This window comes from Mchenga conophoros, linkage group LG20, assembly GCF_057382185.1.
Source record: "Mchenga conophoros isolate Kocher_MC1m ecotype Shallow Benthic linkage group LG20, M_conophoros_male_GT1.1, whole genome shotgun sequence".
NCBI classification, from domain to species: domain Eukaryota; kingdom Metazoa; phylum Chordata; class Actinopteri; order Cichliformes; family Cichlidae; genus Mchenga; species Mchenga conophoros.
In genome coordinates, this window is record NC_140545.1 from 27,183,601 (window position 1) to 27,204,597 (window position 20,997).

The 20,997-nt window shown below is 42.6% G+C and overlaps 1 protein-coding gene across 1 annotated transcript; it reads left to right on the top strand.

The window, feature by feature from the left end:
- Positions 1 to 14,138: 14,138 nt before the first annotated feature.
- On the top strand, positions 14,139 to 20,613 carry haus7 (HAUS augmin-like complex, subunit 7). The gene is made up of 9 exons (XM_085260751.1): positions 14,139 to 14,237; positions 14,928 to 15,043; positions 15,119 to 15,189; positions 15,266 to 15,327; positions 15,442 to 15,632; positions 17,243 to 17,354; positions 17,476 to 17,688; positions 20,086 to 20,197; positions 20,275 to 20,613. The coding sequence occupies exons 1-9, from the start codon at positions 14,181 to 14,183 to the stop codon at positions 20,334 to 20,336; spliced, it is 996 nt and encodes a 331-aa protein (XP_085116877.1). The 5' UTR covers positions 14,139 to 14,180; the 3' UTR covers positions 20,337 to 20,613.
- The last annotated feature ends 384 nt before the right edge of the window (positions 20,614 to 20,997 follow it).

A 20,997-nucleotide genomic window follows, 5' to 3' on the forward strand; every position in this document is an offset into this window, starting at 1 on the left:
GAATACGGCTTTAAACATGTCACATCAAGTCCTCAACATCCACAGGCAAATGGCAAGGCTGAAAAAGGAGTGCATATCATCAAGCAGCTTCTGAAGAAGGCTACAGACAGTCGATCAGATCCTTATTTAGCTCTGCTGAGCTACAGGACTGCTCCTCTTGACTGTGGTTTATCCCCTGCAGAATTGCTGATGAATCGTAAGCTACACACAACTTTGCCCTGCTATGCAGAAAGCAAGCAGAGTGAAGGAATTATAAAAAAATAAGAGCATCTGAAATGGAAACAAAAACTACAATACGACAAGGGAACAAGAGCACTTGGATTGCTTGCAAAGGATGATGTAGTGAGAATCCAAGATCAGAATGCATGGAGCAGGAAAGCCATTGTTCTTCAGGAAGCAGGTCCGAGATCATATGACGTAAGAACTGAAGAAGGTCATGTGTTCAGAAGGAACCGTCGTAACTTGCTGAAGACTAAAGAGACATTTCAGGAGGAACAATATGGTGAGGAAGATGAAAATGTTGATGTGTCACATGCAGAGACAGTGTCTGGTTTAAAACCACTGGATGGACATGAGCATGTGGAGAAAAGTGCAGTTGTTTCAGAACCTGTATTGAGGAGGTCAGAGCGTAAGGTCAAGAGACCAGTTAGGCTTAATCTGTAAAGCTATGACTGGATTTGTTTTTATCTTATATTCTGATGGTGTTGAGAGGAAAAAAAAATTGTTGTAATACAAATATGTGTATATGTTGATTCGTGGGACCTATGTTGTCAGAGAAAAGGGGATGTGGTGATGTGTGGGTGTTCATGTGCCAATGGGGTTTTGCCAGTAGGGGGCGCTGTATTTGAGAGGGCTCATGAATGCCTCTACAAAAGAAGACTGACTTGTGAATGAGATATAAAATGTTTGGAGCAGACGCTCGCGAAACACAAGTGGATGCTGTGTAATTATTCAAAGCTATACGAAGACAACACAAATATTACAGTAAATCTGGCTGAAACTTGGCCCAGATGTACAGCAGGTTTCCCAGAGGAAGAATGTGTTGAAAGTTGGACCTCAACTACTATGGGTGATTTTTAATGAATTTCTGAAATTTCCATAATAGTAGTGCATTGGCTGTATTGAATTGCATATAAATGTCCTTTAATTTTTGAGTAATTTTACAGTAAATCTGGCTGAAACTTGGCACACAGGTACAGTAGGTGTCCCAGAGGAGGAATGTGTTGAAAGTTGGACCTCAACTATTAAGTTTATTTTGAGCTGCATACTGCCGCCAGCTGCATAGGAGACGCATTGCACCATTAAACCTAAATCGACAATTCATGTGCTATTACTTATGTCTGAGTAAAGGAGCAACCAATCACACAACTGGCTCCGCCCTGTCTCTCTTGATTGACAGACAAAGTCATTCTGCTGAAAAGTCGCATTATGAAATAAATAGACCATCGGGAAAAACGGGATTTTGAAATAAAGACTGACTTTGAAAAAAGGACATTTTGGAATATAAACGGCTGGAAATAAATAAAATGCCTCAGGAATAATCTGTTATTGTGAAAAATAATGACCATGAAATAATATTTCACAATAATAAGTACATTTATATAGCAGAATGTAATATATTTCACAATAATGAGCATTTTTTTCAAAATGTGTTCCATTATTTCACAATATCATTCTCACATTACATATCTGTGTCTTATTTATTCACATAGTTATTTATGTCATCTTGACCTATTTATTTAATTTTGAACACTTTGGTGCCGGTCCGCTATGGAACTCCAAACGACTCGCGGACCGGTACCGGTCCGAGGCCCGGGGGTTGGGGACCGCTGACTTAGACAACCTAAAAATGTTATTGTTGGGCTTTTTTCTGTGTTGTATTTGTTCGTGAGTAAATTGGTTTGGCTGAGATTAAAGTTATGAAATTAGATTAGAGAAAATAAAACTTTATTAATCCCCCGGGTGGTTTTTACAAAGCTGAATAAACATCAAACAGAAGTGTGAGATGGTCGAGAATTTACGTGTCCTGTTATATTTTAGAAGCAGACAGCTAAGTTTATTAAACTCCACCGAGACAGCAGAAGGCTAGACCGTCCAGTTTCCCCAGCCGTTTACTTCTGGCCTATCCGATCTTCTGAGCACCCAGCCCACATATTGCAAAGACCGGGTCCTCAGAAGGATGCAGCCCATGAATTTGGACACGACCAAAGTGATTACACAGCAGTCTTCCTGTTTCATATGTCAGCTGTGCCCTCTCTATTTTTGGTTTCCACGCCCCAAACAAAACGCGCATTAAGAGGCCTGTGTCTCAATCTCGCGGCCCATGTCACCTCTACTACACCCCGCATAATAACGTGAAGAAATATTTTTAAAAATTATTCACAAAAATGATTTAACATGAAGGCAATAGGCAGAGTGTTACAGGCATCGCACTAAAGAATGTAGCCTCATGGGCAGTGTAGTTCGTGCTGCAGGGAGAATGGACTGCCATACCCGTTATGTGTCTGCGAGTGAGCGAGGGAGGGAGAAAAAAGGAAAAGTACGAGCTGTACCCGAGCAGAAACGGGAGCTGGAAGCATGCAAATATAATAATAACCACTGCAGCCAAAAAGAGTGCCTGACGAGCCCAGTTGTAAGTAAGCTATTAAGACTCGACTGTACACTGTGTTCGTGTTTTGCTCCCAGTTCCGTTGGAGCAGCCTTTCAACGCCTCTCTCTGTCTCTTGCTAGCAAAGTTGACCCAGACAACAAAGTAAAGCTAGTTTTCAGCTACAAGCCCGACATGAACCCGCCGTATTAGCCAGAGGTCCCTTTACTACGGTTCGGAGCCGTGGACCTGTTTTATATACATGTGGAATAGTTTTCTATACGAGATCACTGCAAAAAGTGCAGCCTTACCTAATGTCCACCCTACTGTTACTCATTTATATTAAGATTTTAAAATGTAGTCAGTATTGGTATGGCGAGTAACCTTCAGTAAAAGTCATAATTCACACAGCAATAGTACATTCATGTAGTTGTAAAAGGCATGCTAGTATTATAGGTAATCCAAAGTATTCAGAATTCATTACTGTCATTGAGTAACGTAACGGAATACATTACAAAATACATTCTGGGGCATGTAATCTGTAGTGGAATACATTTTAAAAGTAACCTTCCCAACAATGTGTGTGGGTAACGTTCACACAGTAATGACGGCCTCAGGTGATCAGGAGAAACTCACCTGGATTTCCTTTTTCCACAGCAGACTGAGAGCTGCAGGTGGAACTGAAGGAGGTCTCAGACAGAGGTTGTAACTTCAGTACACATACTACTGTTAAAGGACTGAATACACTCCCCATACCAGCATAGGCAAAAATACACATGTTCTGTACTAAAGTGCTGTAGTAGAATTTGAAGTACTGATTCAACTTCTTTACTCAAGTAAAAGTACTGAAATGTACTCAGAGAAAGAAAGTAAAAGAAGCTGTTTGCAGGATGTTTCTACTTTAGTTCAGAGCTCACTGAACCTTGTGCTATATTAATAGCTCCAGTAGATTTTCGTAGTGTGATCAGTTGACCTGCTGCTCTCTGTGGATGGACACACCTGAATCTAACCAGATGTGAGCAGATGTTTCATGAGTTGTCCTGATTTCATCCTCCACACTGACAGTACACAGTTTATGCTGTCTTTATATTAGACACTATACAACCATCATCAGCTAAGTCATCTGAATCTCTGCTACACATGATGTGTAGCAGCAGTCACACACTGTTCTTTACTTTAAACCATCACAGCAAACTAACCTGTTTATCCTGCACTAACGTGCTGACTAGTCCGCTTTTTTTCCACCACACAACACTGGCGCTCCATCTGTTGTAAGTCCACAGGTTTGTCCGAGGGCAGTTTCATGTCGGTTACACTTTGACATACGTTTTAAAAAATGTCTTTCCCTGTCGTTGTCCCTTGCATCGACTTAATGTTCAATATTTCCTCTCCACGGATGAAGATGGTCAGCTGTGCAATGTCCATCATGTCTATACTTTCATCCACAGCAAGAGAGTATGCAATAAAGTTTTTGCTTCTTTCACACAACTGTGTTCTTAAATCAGTGGCCATCTCACAAACCCGATCAATCGTATTTCTGCTCAGGCTCACATTTGCCAAAATCTGCGTTTTGTCTGGACACAAGACGTTGCACAGCTTCATCATGCAGCTCTTCAGAGTGGTACCAGGCTGATTTTGCTCCTCTGCTACAATAAAACTTGTTTTCACAACAGCTTCACTTTGTGATTTTGCTGTGGTGAAAAAAGTCTGCTGAAATGTCAGATTCTTCTTTAGCTCTTCTACTTTCTGTAGTTTCTGCTCTGCATATAGGTTTTCAGCTTATCCTGACATTTTGTCTCGTAGTGCCGTCTTAAATTAAATTCCTTAATTACAGCCACATTAGCTCCACTACTAAGACACACGGGTTTACCAGCAATGTCTGGCATATATTCAGTCACCCACTGGCGCTGAAAGGCTCTGCTTTCAGAATCAACTTTTCTCTCCACCATTGAGAGCGGCTAGCTGCGCAATAACAGAAGTTTGACTTGATTGACGCGGGAATGTTCTCAGTTAGCCTGGACACATGTGCAGTGTTTATACCGTTATGGAAAAAAACAACAACAAAAAAAAAAACATCAGCCCATAAAAACGAAAAATCACCATCGTATGCCCGGTATGCCCGATGGCCATGCAGTTTGGTCCAAAAGTAAACTTGTCAAAAAGCCCGTGACATGCAGCTGCTGCCAGGACCTGATGATTTAAGAAGCATGTTGTATCCTTTCATGTAAACGCCTGCTATTTTTGGACTGACACAAATACTAGCGTAATGTTAGCTACAACTAAGCAGTAGTTTCGCGTTCTATTGAGTTCATGTCCAGAGAAAGAGTGTAGCCACATTTACCCATAATGAAATTCTTTGGCTCGTGCTCCTCACCTTTACATGAACATGTAGAGAGTGTGCTGTTATATTAAGAAGGGAATAGCAGAAAATAGCAGTAATAATAATAATGATAAAAGAGAAAAAGAAAGAAAAAATTCTCTAAATATTTAAAAGTTAGGGCAAGTTGGTATTTACATGTTGTGCAAAACTTGTGCAATAAGCATTTAAGTGACAGTGTCTAGAGTCCTGTAGTTGTAGTGAGTGTGTAATGGTGCGTGCAGAACGTCAGCAGCTCAAAAGCCTGGTGGCTTGTGGGTAGAAACTGTCTCTGTGTCTGCTAGCGCTGGTCTGAATGCTCCTGAACCGCCTGCCGGACGGCAGGAGTGAGAAAAGTCTGTGGCTGGGATCGGAGAGGATGCGCATAGTCTTCCTCATGCAGCGCTGTCTGTAGAGATCCTGCATGGCTGTGCTGTCCTCACCACCCTCTGCAGAGCTTTGTGGTCCAGAGCATTACAGCTGCCGTACCAGGTGGTGATGCAGCCAGTCAGAATAGTATGAAGCATGAACTATGAAGCAAAGTTACAAACAATTTTTAGGAAAATGTGTCTTCTTTCTTAAACAAAAGTTTAATAAGACAGGGAAGGACTTGGAGATTTAGCCACTGAGATTAATACGTTATTGAGCAAAATTGTGATGGAGTAAATCATTTGTTACACTACTCGGTACATTACTTTTGCTCCATACTTTTGCACAGTGGTCTGCATAATGTGTGTGTGGGAACACAAACAGTGGAGGAATTGTGTTGCCAATGGCATTAACCGCATATACAAATGTGACCAGTGAACCTCTCTCTGCTGATGTCGTTGCCCCAACTTGTTTAATATAAGTTAAAGTAATAGTGTGGTAAGTTGTAACATCTGCGTTATTGTTACAAATAACCCAGACTCCTATAGCCATGAACTAGCTAACATTACAGCCAACGGCTAAAACATTAGCACTAAAGACCTACACAGAATATATCCCCATAGACATACAAATAACACAATTTAAGTTTGATGAGTTTAACTTAAAAGCAGATAATGCTATTAGAAATTGAAATAAAGTAGAAAAACTTACTTTTTGGCATACAAATTACTTTTTTTCGTGTTAAATTGTCTGTGTTTGACAAAATGTGCTGATTTTTCACATGTGATAGCAGAACTGAATTGGGCATGCACAGGATGAATCACATCATTTGAAACTTAGCCCTGATTGGAGAAATTGGAAGTGTTACAACTGACCCACGTTACAACTATCCCCGGTCTCCCCTACTGGACTTATGTTTCTACAAAGGTTTGAAAATGTTCGTGCCTGTCTGAGAAAAGTGTATAAAGTGTGTAGTGAGAGGTTTTCCAGCCTTAAAACATCTATAATAATTGTAAAAAATAAAGCTGGCTACTTCTGATTTCACCTGTCGCGGGTTATTTTTAGAACATAACTCCCGCGATAAACGAGGGACCGCTGTAAACTACTGCATGAGAGACAACGAAATATCACTTTCGTGATTCTTTCCCCCGTGTTTTCAGGGGTGTGACAAGAGTGTGGTCTCTCTTTGCAGTTTTTCTCGTGGATTATCTGACAGTTTGTTACTACACATGAAAGTTTCTGAAGTTTTAAGGCCTCAGTCACACAAAGCCCAGAGGCTGCTCTGAGCCCTGAAAACATCTGTGTGGTACTGTGTATTTCCTGGTGCACTGGGAATACACATGTCTCTTTGTAAAAATGATTTAGACTTTGCACTTAATTATAACAAAATCCTAATAATTGAATTTAATAGTGCATTACAACTGTGAGTGAGGGCTGAGGAAAACTGACATGAGGACATTTACACGTTGCTGCTCATCGACTGAAGCCTTTTTTACTTGAAGGAACAATCACACTGTAATAAGTTTAGTGGGCGTATATTTGTATGTTCCCTAAGTAGTTATTTTGCATAAATTGGAATTTGTGGACAGTTTTCTCATCATATGAATGATAACAATAATATATTTCCCTGTTTGTTGTTGTAGGGGTACCCGTCGATGAACTGATTTTGGAACTGCAACAGCGTCCGGATTTTGAAGCGATTCGGCCGATGGTCCGCTGGCTTGAGTACGGTGTGTTGAGCGGCCTCTTAACTGAGCAAAACCTCCGTGTTCTGGGCCAAGTTATTCATCAAGTGCAACGAAATGATGAGGAGGAGGACAGAGTTCAGGACAATGATCAAGAGGCTGATAACGAAGAGGAGGAACAGGCTGATGTTCCAGTAGCGGGGATAGAAATAAATCCACCTCAAGTAGAAGGACCCTGGGTCCATAACAGAGAAGAAATCCCAGCAGGAGAAATTGAAATACACCCGGCCCAGCAAGCAGAAGATCCCATTGCTGAAGAAATGGAGAACTGGTTCTGGGATGATGAGGAGGATGAGAGCGACAACGAAAGTGACCCTGAGAGTGGTCCTGACAGTGACAGCGACCACAGTGACACTGATAGCAACAACAATGATGGGAATGACGATGATGATGGCGGAGACAATGTTCAGGATGCCCCTGTGCCACTGCCCCCCAGCCCAGTACCGGGAGGTTCAAGGAGGAGACCAAGGGAGGAGGATGATGATGAAGAAGAAGATGGGGCACCTAGAAAACAACTAAAACTCTGAATTTTGCTCCTGGACATCTAGCAAACCCTTCAGAGGATTCAAAGATGTACATTTCAGTGGCAGCTAAATCTGTGAGTCGTCTGCATAACAATGAAATGAGATGCCATATTTTTTTTTAAAAAAACTGAACCCATAGGGAGCATATAAATTGAAAAGAGAACTGGGCCAAGAATGGACCCCTAGGGGACCCCACAAGCGAGTGAGGTTTTTGAGGATTATACAGGGAGTGCAGAATTATTAGGCAAGTTGTATTTTTGAGGAATAATGTTATTATTGAACAACAACCATGTTCTCAATGAACCCAAAAAACTCATTAATATCAAAGCTGAATGTTTTTGGAAGTAGTTTTTAGTTTTAGCTATTTTAGGGGGATATCTGTGTGTGCAGGTGACTATTACTGTGCATAATTATTAGGCAACTTAACAAAAAACAAATATATACCCATTTCAATTATTTATTTTTACCAGTGAAACCAATATAACATCTCCACATTCACAAATATACATTTCTGACATTCAAAAACAAAACAAAAACAAATCAGCGACCAATATAGCCACCTTTCTTTGCAAGGACACTCAAAAGCCTGCCATCCATGGATTCTGTCAGTGTTTTGATCTGTTCACCATCAACATTGCGTGCAGCAGCAACCACAGCCTCCCAGACACTGTTCAGAGAGGTGTACTGTTTTCCCTCCTTGTAAATCTCACATTTGATGATGGACCACAGGTTCTCAATGGGGTTCAGATCAGGTGAACAAGGAGGCCATGTCATTAGTTTTTCTTCTTTTATACCCTTTCTTGCCAGCCACGCTGTGGAGTACTTGGACGCGTGTGATGGAGCATTGTCCTGCATGAAAATCATGTTTTTCTTGAAGGATGCAGACTTCTTCCTGTACCACTGCTTGAAGAAGGTGTCTTCCAGAAACTGGCAGTAGGACTGGGAGTTGAGCTTGACTCCATCCTCAACCCGAAAAGGCCCCACAAGCTCATCTTTGATGATACCAGCCCAAACCAGTACTCCACCTCCACCTTGCTGGCGTCTGAGTCGGACTGGAGCTCTCTGCCCTTTACCAATCCAGCCACAGGCCCATCCATCTGGCCCATCAAGACTCACTCTCATTTCATCAGTCCATAAAACCTTAGAAAAATCAGTCTTGAGATATTTCTTGGCCCAGTCTTGACGTTTCAGCTTGTGTGTCTTGTTCAGTGGTGGTCGTCTTTCAGCCTTTCTTACCTTGGCCATGTCTCTGAGTATTGCACACCTTGTGCTTTTGGGCACTCCAGTGATGTTGCAGCTCTGAAATATGGCCAAACTGGTGGCAAGTTGCATCTTGGCAGCTGCACGCTTGACTTTTCTCAGTTCATGGGCAGTTATTTTGCGCCTTGGTTTTTCCACACGCTTCTTGCGACCCTGTTGACTATTTTGAATGAAACGCTTGATTGTTCGATGATCACGTTTCAGAAGCTTTGCAGTTTTGAGACTGCTGCATCCCTCTGCAAGATATCTCACTATTTTTGACTTTTCTGAGCCTGTCAAGTCCTTCTTTTGACCCATTTTGCCAAAGGAAAGGACGTTGCCTAATAATTATGCACACCTGATGTAGGGTGTTGATGTCATTAGACCACACCCCTTCTCATTACAGAGATGCACATCACCTAAAATGCTAAATTGGTAGTAGGCTTTCGAGCCTAATAATTCTGCACTCCCTGTATATCGCCCAGTCTAACAGAAAAGCTTTGGTTGGACAGATAAGATTTAAACCACTCCAATGCAGTCGCTTTGACTCCGACAGTGTTCAAGCCGAGAGATAAGAATCCTATGATCTACGGTATCAAAGGCAGCACTGAGGTCTAATAGTATTAAAATGGCAGAATCTCCCAAGTCAGCAAAAGTGAAAAGGTCATTAAAACCTTTTAAAAAAGCAGTTTCAGTGCTGTGGTGGGCTTTAAAACATGACTGAAATACTTCACTAATGCCATTTTTATCTAGAAAGGTCTGGAGCTGTAGAATAGGTTCCACCACAGCATGTTTAAAGTCAGCAGGGACACACCCAGACTGAAGACTGCTATGGACAATAGACAGCAAACTCATACCCACAGTGTCATAACATCTTTTAGTAAATGACATGGAGCAATATCCAGAGTACAAGTACAGTGAAAATTTTGAAGCAATTCACCCGATGGTCCACTGGCTTCAAATTGGTCTGCTGCGCGGCCTCTTGACTTAAGAAATTCTCCGTGTTCTCCACCTCAAGTAGAACGACCCTGGGTCAATAACAGAGCAGAGATCCCAGCAGGAGAAATGGAAATAAACCCGGCCCAGCAAGCAGAAGATCCCATAGCTGAAGAAATGAGGTGGTTCTGGGATGATGAGGAGGCTGCGGGGAAGAGCGCTCTATGACCGTCCTCGCGAGTAAAAGACAACTGCAGTGTTGCGCCAGAGGGAGTGTTAATAGACCTCTCTGCATTGAATCGTGCTTGTTATGAATCTCTGTCTCTCTTCCACAGCATGTCTTTATCCTGTCTTCCTTCTCTCACCCCAACCGGTCGCAGCAGATGGCCCCGCCCCTCCCTGAGCCTGGTTCTGCCGGAGGTTTCTTCCTGTTAAAAGGGAGTTTTTCCTTCCCACTGTTGCCAAAGTGCTTGCTCATAGGGGGTCATATGACTGTTGGGTTTTTCTCTGTATCTATTATTGTACGATCTACTGTACAATATAAAGCACCTTGAGGTGACTGTTTTTGTGATTTGGAGCTATATAAATAAAGATTTTTTTTTAGTTGCCACTTTCTGTGTGTGCTTACCAACGGTGTATTATTCCTGACCTTGTATTGCTTACAATACAAAGGTCACTGTGAGAGCAAAAAGGTAATGTTTCCATTTGTCCCAAATCACAACAAATGTGTCATATTGAAATCTGTTAGAGAATGTAATTTTTTCCATTTTAAACAACCATAGACAACCTCATACCAGTCATTTAGTGACAGAATTTTTACACTTAGCCATTTCTTAGTGATAGTCTTTCGGGCAGCCACACTCAAAATGCCATATAATAGCTTGATCACTTTATCCACAATACTGAGTATAAACATCCAAACAAGAGTTCATCCCAGTTAAAGGGAAGCTGCATACTAAGAATAGTCTGTAACTCAGAATGAATCGAAACCCAAAAAGTGTTTATCAATGGACAGGACCAAAACAAGTGGCGGTGCTTTACTCCTTGGGCCCCACAGTTTCTCCAGCTGCTGGAGGAGTTGGAATAATGTTTACTTTGTGCAGGTTTAATAAAAAATTGGCAAAGACTCTTCCAGCCAAAACATCTCCATATATTAGAGCTAGAGATTCTTTCCCATTTTTGTTTGATGTAAATTGTATTCAAATTCCTAACCTCCTGTAAACCCTTGTACAGTCTAGAAATCACTTTGAGACCAGGATCCACATGGTATGCCTCAACAAATCTATTCAGAACAGGAAGAAAGAAAAGATTTGTTCTCTTGGGTATAAAGTTATGTAAATGATGCGGGATTTGGAGAAACCTGAAAAAAAAAATCAGTCTTGCTTAACTGACTGGAAGTCCCTAAGATTTCCCTTATCATAAAACATACAGTATGCCGTTAAGCCTTGTCCTGCCCAGTTTTTCTATCTCACATCTAACTTATTGGGTAAAAAATCAAGATCATAAGCGCATCATCTTAAGATCCTGGCCTCTTCATTCCAATCATTCTTGTTAAGAAACTGTAACCAGAGTTTTAAAACCAGCTTAATCCATTGGTTTCCTTGCAGAAGTCCACTCTGCAGGTGGGGGAGAGACATATGAGAGGTGGAGAATAAAATCAACCTGGGTGTCTATAGTCTTGTGTAGTCTGGGAGATGATTGAATGTTGGAGTGGGTACAGTTTCCTCTGCGGTGGGGTCAGGTGGGCTGCCCTGGGTCCTGTGGGGCTTGGCGGTGCTGCTGCCATAGGCCCCAGTCTGGATGGGCCTGGGCCCCGTTGCCTTGGTGGGTGTTGGGGGTGCCTACTAAGGTCAGTGGTCTATTCCCCCCCCCATCCCCCAGCCCACACAAGTAGGGCCTTGGGGTGCAGGGGTGTCACCAGTGTGCAGGAGAGGCTTATCTCCCCTCACCATACTCCCTGCCAGTGGCTGATGCCCTCAGGGGTCGGTGCGTTGGTTCTTGGTGTCCGGGGCCTTTAAGGCTGCAGACCCTGAATTGGGATACAGCCTGTATGTCTTTGGACTGTGGGTGAGAACCCATGCAAACTCCACACAGAAAGACCCTGGTGGTGGTATTGAACTCAGGACCTTCTTGCTGTGAGGCAACAGTGCTAACCACCATTTATTACTGCCAGTAATGTACAAATACTTATTTATACTTTATTTTGTATTTTCTAATGTAATTTTATTTTGACAAATTTATCAAAAGATTTCCATTATGCTCAGTTTTCTACACTGAAGTATTAAATTGGTTAATTTAATTTAATTTAATTTAATTTAATTTAATTTAATTTAATTTAATTTAATTTAATTTAATAGATTCAGAGTTTGCTGACATTCCTCATCATACAGAGGTCCGTTGGCTGAGTTGGGGAAAAGTTCTCAATAGAGTTTTTGAGCTCATCGAGGAAATCTGTCAGTTCATGGACATGTATGATGCGGTGAAGGCATTTCAAGTGAAGCTGTCACAAATGTACCAGTGCAACCTGCCTCACTTTCCCTGTTGCCAAGTAATGTTGAACCAAGTCAGCGGACTTTGCTGAACTGCACCTGTGCAGATTCAGATGGAGCTGCAGTGTAATGATACACTCAAGGCAAAGTACGACACTGAATGGCCCGCACAGTTTATTAGTTCCTGAAGCAATGCCTCAGCTCCATCTACATGCGGCTCCAACCTTGTATATGCTTTCATTTATTTTTTCTGGGGGGTTTTGGCAGCATGTTCATATTTCTAACTTGCATAATTTTGACAGGATATATTTTTATGAAGAGCAAAATATTTAAAGTTAAAGTTTGTTTTTTTTTTAAAGTTTATTTAATCTGGAATAATATTCCTGTCTGTTTTTATTCATATTTTGTGGAGTTTATATACTGCTGGGCGGGTGCTCTGATGTTATTGATGTTGAACTTGTTTTATCTTATTTTATTTATAAGGTTAGTTATTAGAGTTTCCAACCGTCCCGTAAAAAACGGAATGGTCTCGTATTCAGAGAAAATATTGCGCGTTTTTCGTATTAAGGTGAAAAGGAACACAGTTTGTCCCGGACTTCAGCTACAATGAAAAAGACACAAAGCTGGAGTTATTCTGTCTTTGCTGCACAACTGCCTCTTCTTCTCTCATTCTCTCCCCTCCCTCTCCTGTTTCTACTTCAATCATGAAACTGATCAGTGATCAGCTGATTTTGCCAGTATTTTCCCACATTTTCTAGATTCTGTACCAGTACTGTGTGTAAAATGCCAACAAAAAGTCAATTAAGTTTTATTCTTTCTCACCTGTCTTTCTGTCTCCTTTCACTTTTTAAAGGTTGCCATCTTAGAAAAAATATTTTGCCCTGCCATGCTGTTTATTGATGTGGCAAATGAATGGTTTATGAAAATATATCTAAATCTGTCATCAGTAATCAGTAATGATCATGTCTCTCCTCTAGTCTTCTCTGTCTTAATTTCAGGTTTTCACCATGTGTTCTAGATAGTTTAGGAGGTTAACTCGACCAAGCAGTCTACTTTCGGGTACTGTTTAGAATACCAGAATAGTTTAGTTTATTAGACTGATACATATATACCAACAAGACAGTGTACATCACTGTGACAACAGCGTTTGTTTTCAGTCAAAGGATTTATGGTTTTTCCTATAATACCATGGTGGGCCATTCATTTGGACATTTCAGGCTATTGTTGCTTTCATGATATGACTTGACTAAAAGAAATGTTATTAAGGAACCGGACCACGGCAGGTTTTAGAAAACCCATCCAGAATAATTTTGTAGGCCCATACAGGGACCCCAAAGGTCAAAGCTTCTGTTGCCCTGCTCACGCAGTCCTACCAACAACTACCCACTGTGAAAACAGGCAGGTAATAACGTTTTGGCACATTATTTATGATAAGAACCCACCGTGAGGGGAAATGCAGTTGTGGAGAAGATGAAACCACAGAACATGTTTGATGACGCTGTCAGAAATATGAAGTTGGGAAAAAGTGACTGATGCAAAGCCCCAGTAAAGTGAAAGTTAAAGTGGATCTTATTGATATACTGTAAAAGAACTGAAGAAATGAACGATATCAGGCTATATTGCATTTTCTCAGACAGACTAATTTATCTGATAGCCTTTGATTTTTGTTTTCTTTCTCCGAGGGCAGCTGGATTAACAGCGTATTGATTTATAGGATAAAATATCAAAGAAAAGATGTCTAGTTTGACTTTGGTAAGAGACATAAATCCCTTGAGGACTGTCAGGAACAGCACCCCGTGTAAACATCAGCCGACATTCCTGAGTGGCTTTCCTCTGGTCCTCACGTCACGCCGAAGGATGGCGGTAATGCACACGGTCGCTGTTTGACAACCGCCAATAAAACCCACGAAGAAGAACCCGAGGTCGGTTTGGATAATGGCGGGTGCTCTGATAGAGAAACAACTTGCTCGTCATGTATATTCTTCATTGGAGGTAAACATTAAATACAATATTAACTAAATAAAGTCATAGTTGTGCTCACATAGCATTAAACGCTGCTCTGTGATTTGTTTGAACGTGAGCGGCTCATTAATGCACTGAAATGATTAGTGATGTTTTCTAAGGCGGCGGTCCCCAACCCCCGGGTCTCGGACCGGTATCGGTCCGTGAGTCGTTTGGTACCGGGCCGCGAGAGTTGAGGCTCAGGTGTGAAATGTATAGTTTTTATCGGTTTTCAGCATTATTTTGTCATCGTTTTTATCGTTTACTCGGTTTTCCTTGGTCTTTTCATGTGTGTTATGAATACATTTTCTTTTTTTCGGTACCGGTACTAGTTTTATTTTGTTGTATTTATCCGCGACACTTTAAAGGCCGGTCCATGAAAATATTGTCGGGCATAAATAAACCGGTCTGTGGCGCGAAAAAGGTTGGGAACCGCTGTTCTAAGGGACTGTGTAGCTGATTTGGCTTCGGTACAATGTTGGACTTGTTCTACATGAATATTTTTACAGTGATTTTCCTGCTGCGTCCTTTCTTCTTGGTCTTTTGACTGCTGCCTCATGCGGTCGAATAGAAACAGTACTGCTGGAGCCACAGATCCGCTGTGCCTTTGGTCATGACTCTTTTCCTTTGCCTTGATGTGACTCTGTTGTCGTGTGTGTGTGCGTGTGTGTGTGTGTTGAGGCTGCGTCCTGCCCCTTGGTTGAAGGTCTGTACCTGCAGGAAGCAGACAGTATGCTGCAGCTGCTGTGCGCCCCCTCACAGCACCGCACGGACATACTAGCGTGGATCTGCAGCAGGTAGGAGAAGCTCTGCTCCTGTACCACAAATAATCTGTTCATCATTATGAACTCGGCCGTGTGTTCACTTCACAGTATCAGCCCAAGCTTCACCAGTTCAAAGCCGATGTCAGTGAGATCCAAGGAGCCTGATGTTCTGACTAAAGGTAACGTAGCTGTGCACAGAGTCCACCAGATGTTTTTGCTGCTTGACACTAACTGTGGTGGTTTATGTCCAAGCAGATATGGCTGTTCTTGGGCAGGAACTTTTGCTATGCCGAGCATCTGATGTGGACCTGATTAGGGTGAGAGTTTGTATTCAATTAGTGATGTTATTGATTCACACATACAGACATGCAGTATCACAATAAACACAAACAGTAATCACACATCCATGGTTCTGTGTTTAATCTCTGAAGGGTGATGCAAGTCCGCGGCGGCAACTTCAGTTTCTGGAGCAGCTTTTAGCTTTCGTCCCAGGCTGCGTGAAGTCTGCTGGGCACACAGCTGATGGAGAGCTGCTGCTGAAGGAGTTCTTTGGTGCTGAGAATCTGCCGCACCTCACACAGACGCTAAGTCCTGCATTTGACCCTTGGCCTACACACATCAAGTATGTTTGCTGTCTGATGATCTCTTCTTACACACATTGCTGAAAGACTCGTTCATGGATGCTTGGTGAATCCTAATCGAATTCATTGTGTGCTGTTGTACAACCACAAATCAGAAGAAGTTGGGATGTGTGTTAAAGTAAAATCAAACTGAAACAGTGCTTCGTTAAATGATCTTTGACCTGTATTATATTGAAAACAGTACAACAGCACATTATTTAATGTGTTCTTCATGAATTTTATTGTTGTTTTCAAAATAAACACATATTCCAGTTTTGGTTCTTCCGACACATTTCAAAAGCAGTTGGAACAGTAAAGCATGTACTGCTTTGTAATGTTGTCACTTAAAAGACGTTTAGAGACTGAGGACACCGAGCGATGAAGTGATTCAGGTGTCATTTTTTCCCATTTCTTCCTGCAAACAAGTCTTAAGCTGGGCAACAGTACGGGGTCTTTGTTGTCACCACACATTCTGGACTGGAGACCTGTCAGCACTTTGTAACTTTGTTCTTTGGTCCGGAGCACACAGCATCCATTTCTCCCAAAAAACAGTGATTGATGGTGAACGGACTGGTTCTTTTCTACTCTTCTGAGCAATCAAAGTGCTGCAAACAACTTGTGTATTCACACAAGCACATTTTCTGAGTGCTTTCTAACTAACATTCACACGCTGATGGATGCATCGGAGAGCAATTTGGGGTTAGTATCTTGCCCAAGGATATTTGGCACGCAGACTAGGGGAAGCCAGGAATTGAACCATCAACCTTCCGATCAGTAGATGACCTGCTCTACCGCCTGAGCTACTGCCACCCAATTGATATGAAATTATTGATGTGATCACAGTGTACGTTTCCACTGTGACGTGGTTCATCCCAGATGCCTGTGAGCCCAGAGAAGTCCACGGCACTTCTGTTAACACACGGCTTCCCTTTGGCTCAGTACAGTTTTAACTGCCATTTGTGGATGTAACTACATACTGTGGTACTTGACAAAGGTTTTCCAAAGCGGTCCTGAGCCCATGCGGTGATATCGCTTATGGATGAATGACGGTTCTTGATGCAGTGAGGGATCGGAGCGGAGCGGTTGTTCAGCTTGCGCTTGCGCCCTTGTCCTTTATGCACTGAAATTCCTCCAGATTCCTTGAATCCTTTAATTCTATTATGCACTGTTGAAGGTGAAATATCCAAATCTCTTCCTATCTTTCTTTGAGGAACATTGTCTTTAAACATTTTGTCTCGTATTTGTTGCAAACTGCTTCTCCTCGGCCCATCTTTGCCCCTAGAGACTCCAAGAAAGGACTAGACCTTTCTCAGATGCTGCTTAGACGTCACCTGTTTCCAATCAGATCAATATTTAACCAATTTACGTGATTACGAGTCCTAAATTGCTCCTGTCCCAACCTTTTTTGGAATGTGTTGCAGGTCTGAATGACAGAAAAGGACAAAACATGAAATATTTTGTGTTCATATTCTCTGCAATGAAACACGAGTCAAAGGAAATTTAGAAATCACTACTTTCCTTTTTTTTAAATTTGTTTTCCAAACTGTCCCAACTCTTTCTGATTTGGTTTGTAGGTGAGAAGCCTCTCTGACTTCTTTTCTGTACCTCATAGGGCTCTGTGGAAGAACACAAAGTCATCTTATAAGCCAAACAGAGAAGAAAATGGAGATATTGTTGCCCTTCTACAGGCGACGCAATCAGCACTGGAGCAGCTGCAGTCAAAGGTCTGACAAGGGAAAAAAAGGGAAACTGTTTTATTAAAGCACCAACAGAAAGCTCAAACATCTTGTTTGACATGTGCGACTGTCATGGTGGTAAAGCATGCCGTTTGCTTCGTCCCCTCAGTGTGTATTCCTGAACAGCGAGGCCCAGAGTCCTCCCGCCTTCTCTCCAAGCTCACTGCGTGTAGCAGCGTCTGACCTCCAGCAACTGATGGCCACCTTCAGCCATGTTTATGAGACAGACCTGAGAGTTTACTGCAGCAGAGACCCCCCCAGCTTCAGCTCAGAGACAGAAGTCTTCCAGAGGGTCCAACAGCTGCTGCTGGCCTGCAACACGGTACTCACAAATAAGCCCACTCTGTTAAAGTCACACCTGTGTCATTTGGACACCCACAGTTCCAGAGACTTCCACATTAAATCATTCTAGGGATGCCCTTAAATCATTGACTAAATATTAGCAAATGAGGAAAGTCTCAGTTGACCAAGTTTGGAGTTTGGTGGAGGGAAAGCAAAGCAAATCATTTACCTTCTTATTTACAGACGTGGCCAAATGTTTTGAGAAACCCACAAATATTAGTTTTCACAAAGTTTGCTGCTTCAGTTTTTACGATAGCAATTTGCACACACTCAAACTTCTTTACCATGAACTTGACCGAGCAACCCAACAATCATATGACCCCCTATGACAGGAGTAGGGAACGTTAGTCCTCGAGGGCCGGCGTCCTGCAGGCTTTAGATCTCACCCTGGGTCACCACACCTGAATCACATGATTAGTTCATCAGGCCTCTGGAGGACTTTAGGACATGTTGAGGAGGTCATTTAGCCATTTCAATCAGCTGTGTTGGATCAAGGACACATCTAGAACATGCAGGACACCGGCCCTCGAGGCCTGGAGTTGCCCACCCCGGCCCTATGAGCAAGGACTTTGGCAACAGTGGGAAGGGAAATGGAGTTGTCTTAATTCTGGGAGTGTGACTGCACCTCATACACTCCCCTTTTAGTTTTGTTACTGTTTGAATTCCTGCATTTCACAGCGTCTGTTCTCGTTTTTCATGCCCACACTCTGCTCTTTTGTTTCGTCTCAGTAGTACCTGGGATCTACCTGCTGTCAGTCAGAGGGCTGCCGTGAAGCTTTTCCCAAACTCCGGTCACAGACTCAGATATTAGCTTCCAGCTGTTCTCTTTCTATAGACACTGATGATCTAAGTGAAGACACGGTTAAAAATAATACATTTACAGCCAGAAACAAAAACCTGTTTCTGTAGCTAAATTATTTTCCTCCTCCTTAAACTGAATGGTGTTTTGATCGTTCTGTTTTTATAACCCAGCAGTTGGTGCCACGTTGATGGGAAGGTGTGCAGACACAGGCGGCTGTACAGCCTGGTCTGACCTGAAACCTCTTCAGGTCCTACACAGCAAAATCTCCAGTGTTAATTTAACACTGGAGAGTGTCTATATGGGTCCACACCTCTGAGTGTTAAATACAACACTGTTGAGCGTTAAATTAACACTTTTGACAGTGTTATATGTTTAAAAGTGTAACCGGAAGGTCGCCGGTTCGATCCCTGGGCTCTCTGTCCTGGTCGTTGTGTCCTTGGGCAAGACACTTTACCCTACCGCCTACTGGTGTTGGCCAGAGGGGCGATATGGCAGCCTCGCTTCTGTCAGTCTGCCCCAGGGCAGCTGTGGCTACAACCGTAGCTTGCGTCCACCAGTGTGTGAATGAATAGGGGCATTGTAAAGCGCTTTGGGTGCCTTGTAAAGCGCTATATAAATCCAATCCATTATTATTATTAAAAGTAACCTAGTCAGTTTTGAAGATTAACAATGGCTAACACTTTTGACAGTGTTATATGCTGATTTTCTAACACTGGAAAATAACTCGGTGTTAGAAATATTCCAGTGTTAGAAAATCAGCACTGCTCAGTGTTAGCCATTGTTAATCTTCAAAACTGACTAGGTTACTTTTAAACATAACACTGTCCATCCATCCATCCATCCGCTTATCCTTTTCAGGGTCGCGGGGGGCGCTGGAGCCTATCCCAGCTGTCATAGGGCGAGAGGCGGGGTACACCCTGGACAGGTCGCCAGTCTGTCGCAGGGCTAACACATAGGGACAGACAACCATTCACACTCACATTCACTCGCACATTCACACCTAGTGGCAATTTGGATTATCCAATTAACCTATCCCCACAAGCTGCATGTCTTTGGACGGTGGGAGGAAGCCGGAGTACCCGGAGAGAACCCACGCAAACACGGGGAGAACATGCAAACTCCACACAGAAAGAGTGGAGTTTGGCCTGATGGTGGAATTGAACTCAGGACCTTCTTGCTGTGCGGCAACAGTGCTAACCACCGTGCCACCGTGCTGCCCTATAACACTGTCAAAAGTGTTAATTTAACACTCAACAGTGTTGTATTTAACACTCAGAGGTGTGGACCCATATAGACACTCTCCAGTGTTAATTTAACACTGGAGATTTTGCTGTGTAGCTTTGCATACTAATGGCTTATTCAGGGTTGTTGTAGTGGCAGCAGATACCTTGGACGTGTTTCACAGAGGTGTTGAATCTATCCCACCAAACGTCTCTGAAACAGTTAGTCTGAACCTTCATTTAGTCCGGACTGTTTGCAGGCCTGATAGCAGGTCAGTGTAACTAATAAACTGACACTGCTCGTAGGACAGGAACATAGTGACGTGTTCTGTCCTCTGGTGTGTGCGTCTGTCAGGAGCTGGAAATGCTGAAGGAAGTGTCAGAAGCTTCTGAGTCGGTGAGCGAGGAGGTGAAGCAGCTTCAAACGCAGCCTCACTACTGGAGCCGAGGAGAGAAGCACACGTTACGTAAGTCAGTTTAACACTCATATTTAGAGTTTCTTACATATTGTTTATTATTTGTTTCCTCTTTTTTTCTCCACTAGCTGATCAACTGGAGAAGGTTATCGGGCGAATTGGAGGCTTTCTGTCTCAGCTTAGTTCATAACGTCATTCAGAGGGATGCACTCATCAGATTCACTGAGGAGGCTCTGGTGGTGTTAAGACGGAGACAACACAGCTTGGACGTGTTTCACAGAGGTGTAAGGGACAGACGTGTAAGGGACAGACGTGTGTGTGGTCACTGCAGTCAGACACCCTGTTTAATCTGAGCATGACTGACATGTTGTTGTGTGAAACAGAAAGTGTCACTGTTGGTGAGTCGAGAGTTTTTACATCGTTTTTTTGGAGAAATCAGTGATGACATTAAACATGTTGCTATGCTTCTTTGTTTCATGATGATTACTGAAACTGACCATTTTACACTCAGTGGTCACATCACATCTCACTGCAGCCGTGCTGGGAAGTACTCCAGACCAGAGTGGGAAGAGAGTATGTTCCCTACAGTTGGCGTGAAGGAAGCGCCATGCGTCGCAAAGACCAAAATCACTCATGTACTGTCTGATTATTAGGATTCAACTTCGTCATTACACATGTATAAATACAGGGTAACAAAGTACAGTATAAATACAGTATAACTTGTGGACAGTCGAGTTCCTGCTGTGTTGAGCTTGTTCACGTCTTCATTAGTCCAAAGCTGAAGTCGCCCCAGAGAACAAGGGCACAGTCTAGGTGCTCAGAGAGTAACAAACATGGAAGAATGAGGGGTC

Bases quoted from the DNA above. Each gene is read 5' to 3' on its own strand.
- haus7 (XM_085260751.1), top strand. From the start codon at position 14,181: ATGGCGGGTGCTCTGATAGAGAAACAACTTGCTCGTCATGTATATTCT. The intron at 15,044-15,118 runs GTAGGAGAAGCT...TTCACTTCACAG, and splicing joins CTAGCGTGGATCTGCAGCAG to TATCAGCCCAAGCTTCACCA. The intron at 17,689-20,085 runs GTACTCACAAAT...TGCGTCTGTCAG, and splicing joins TGCTGCTGGCCTGCAACACG to GAGCTGGAAATGCTGAAGGA.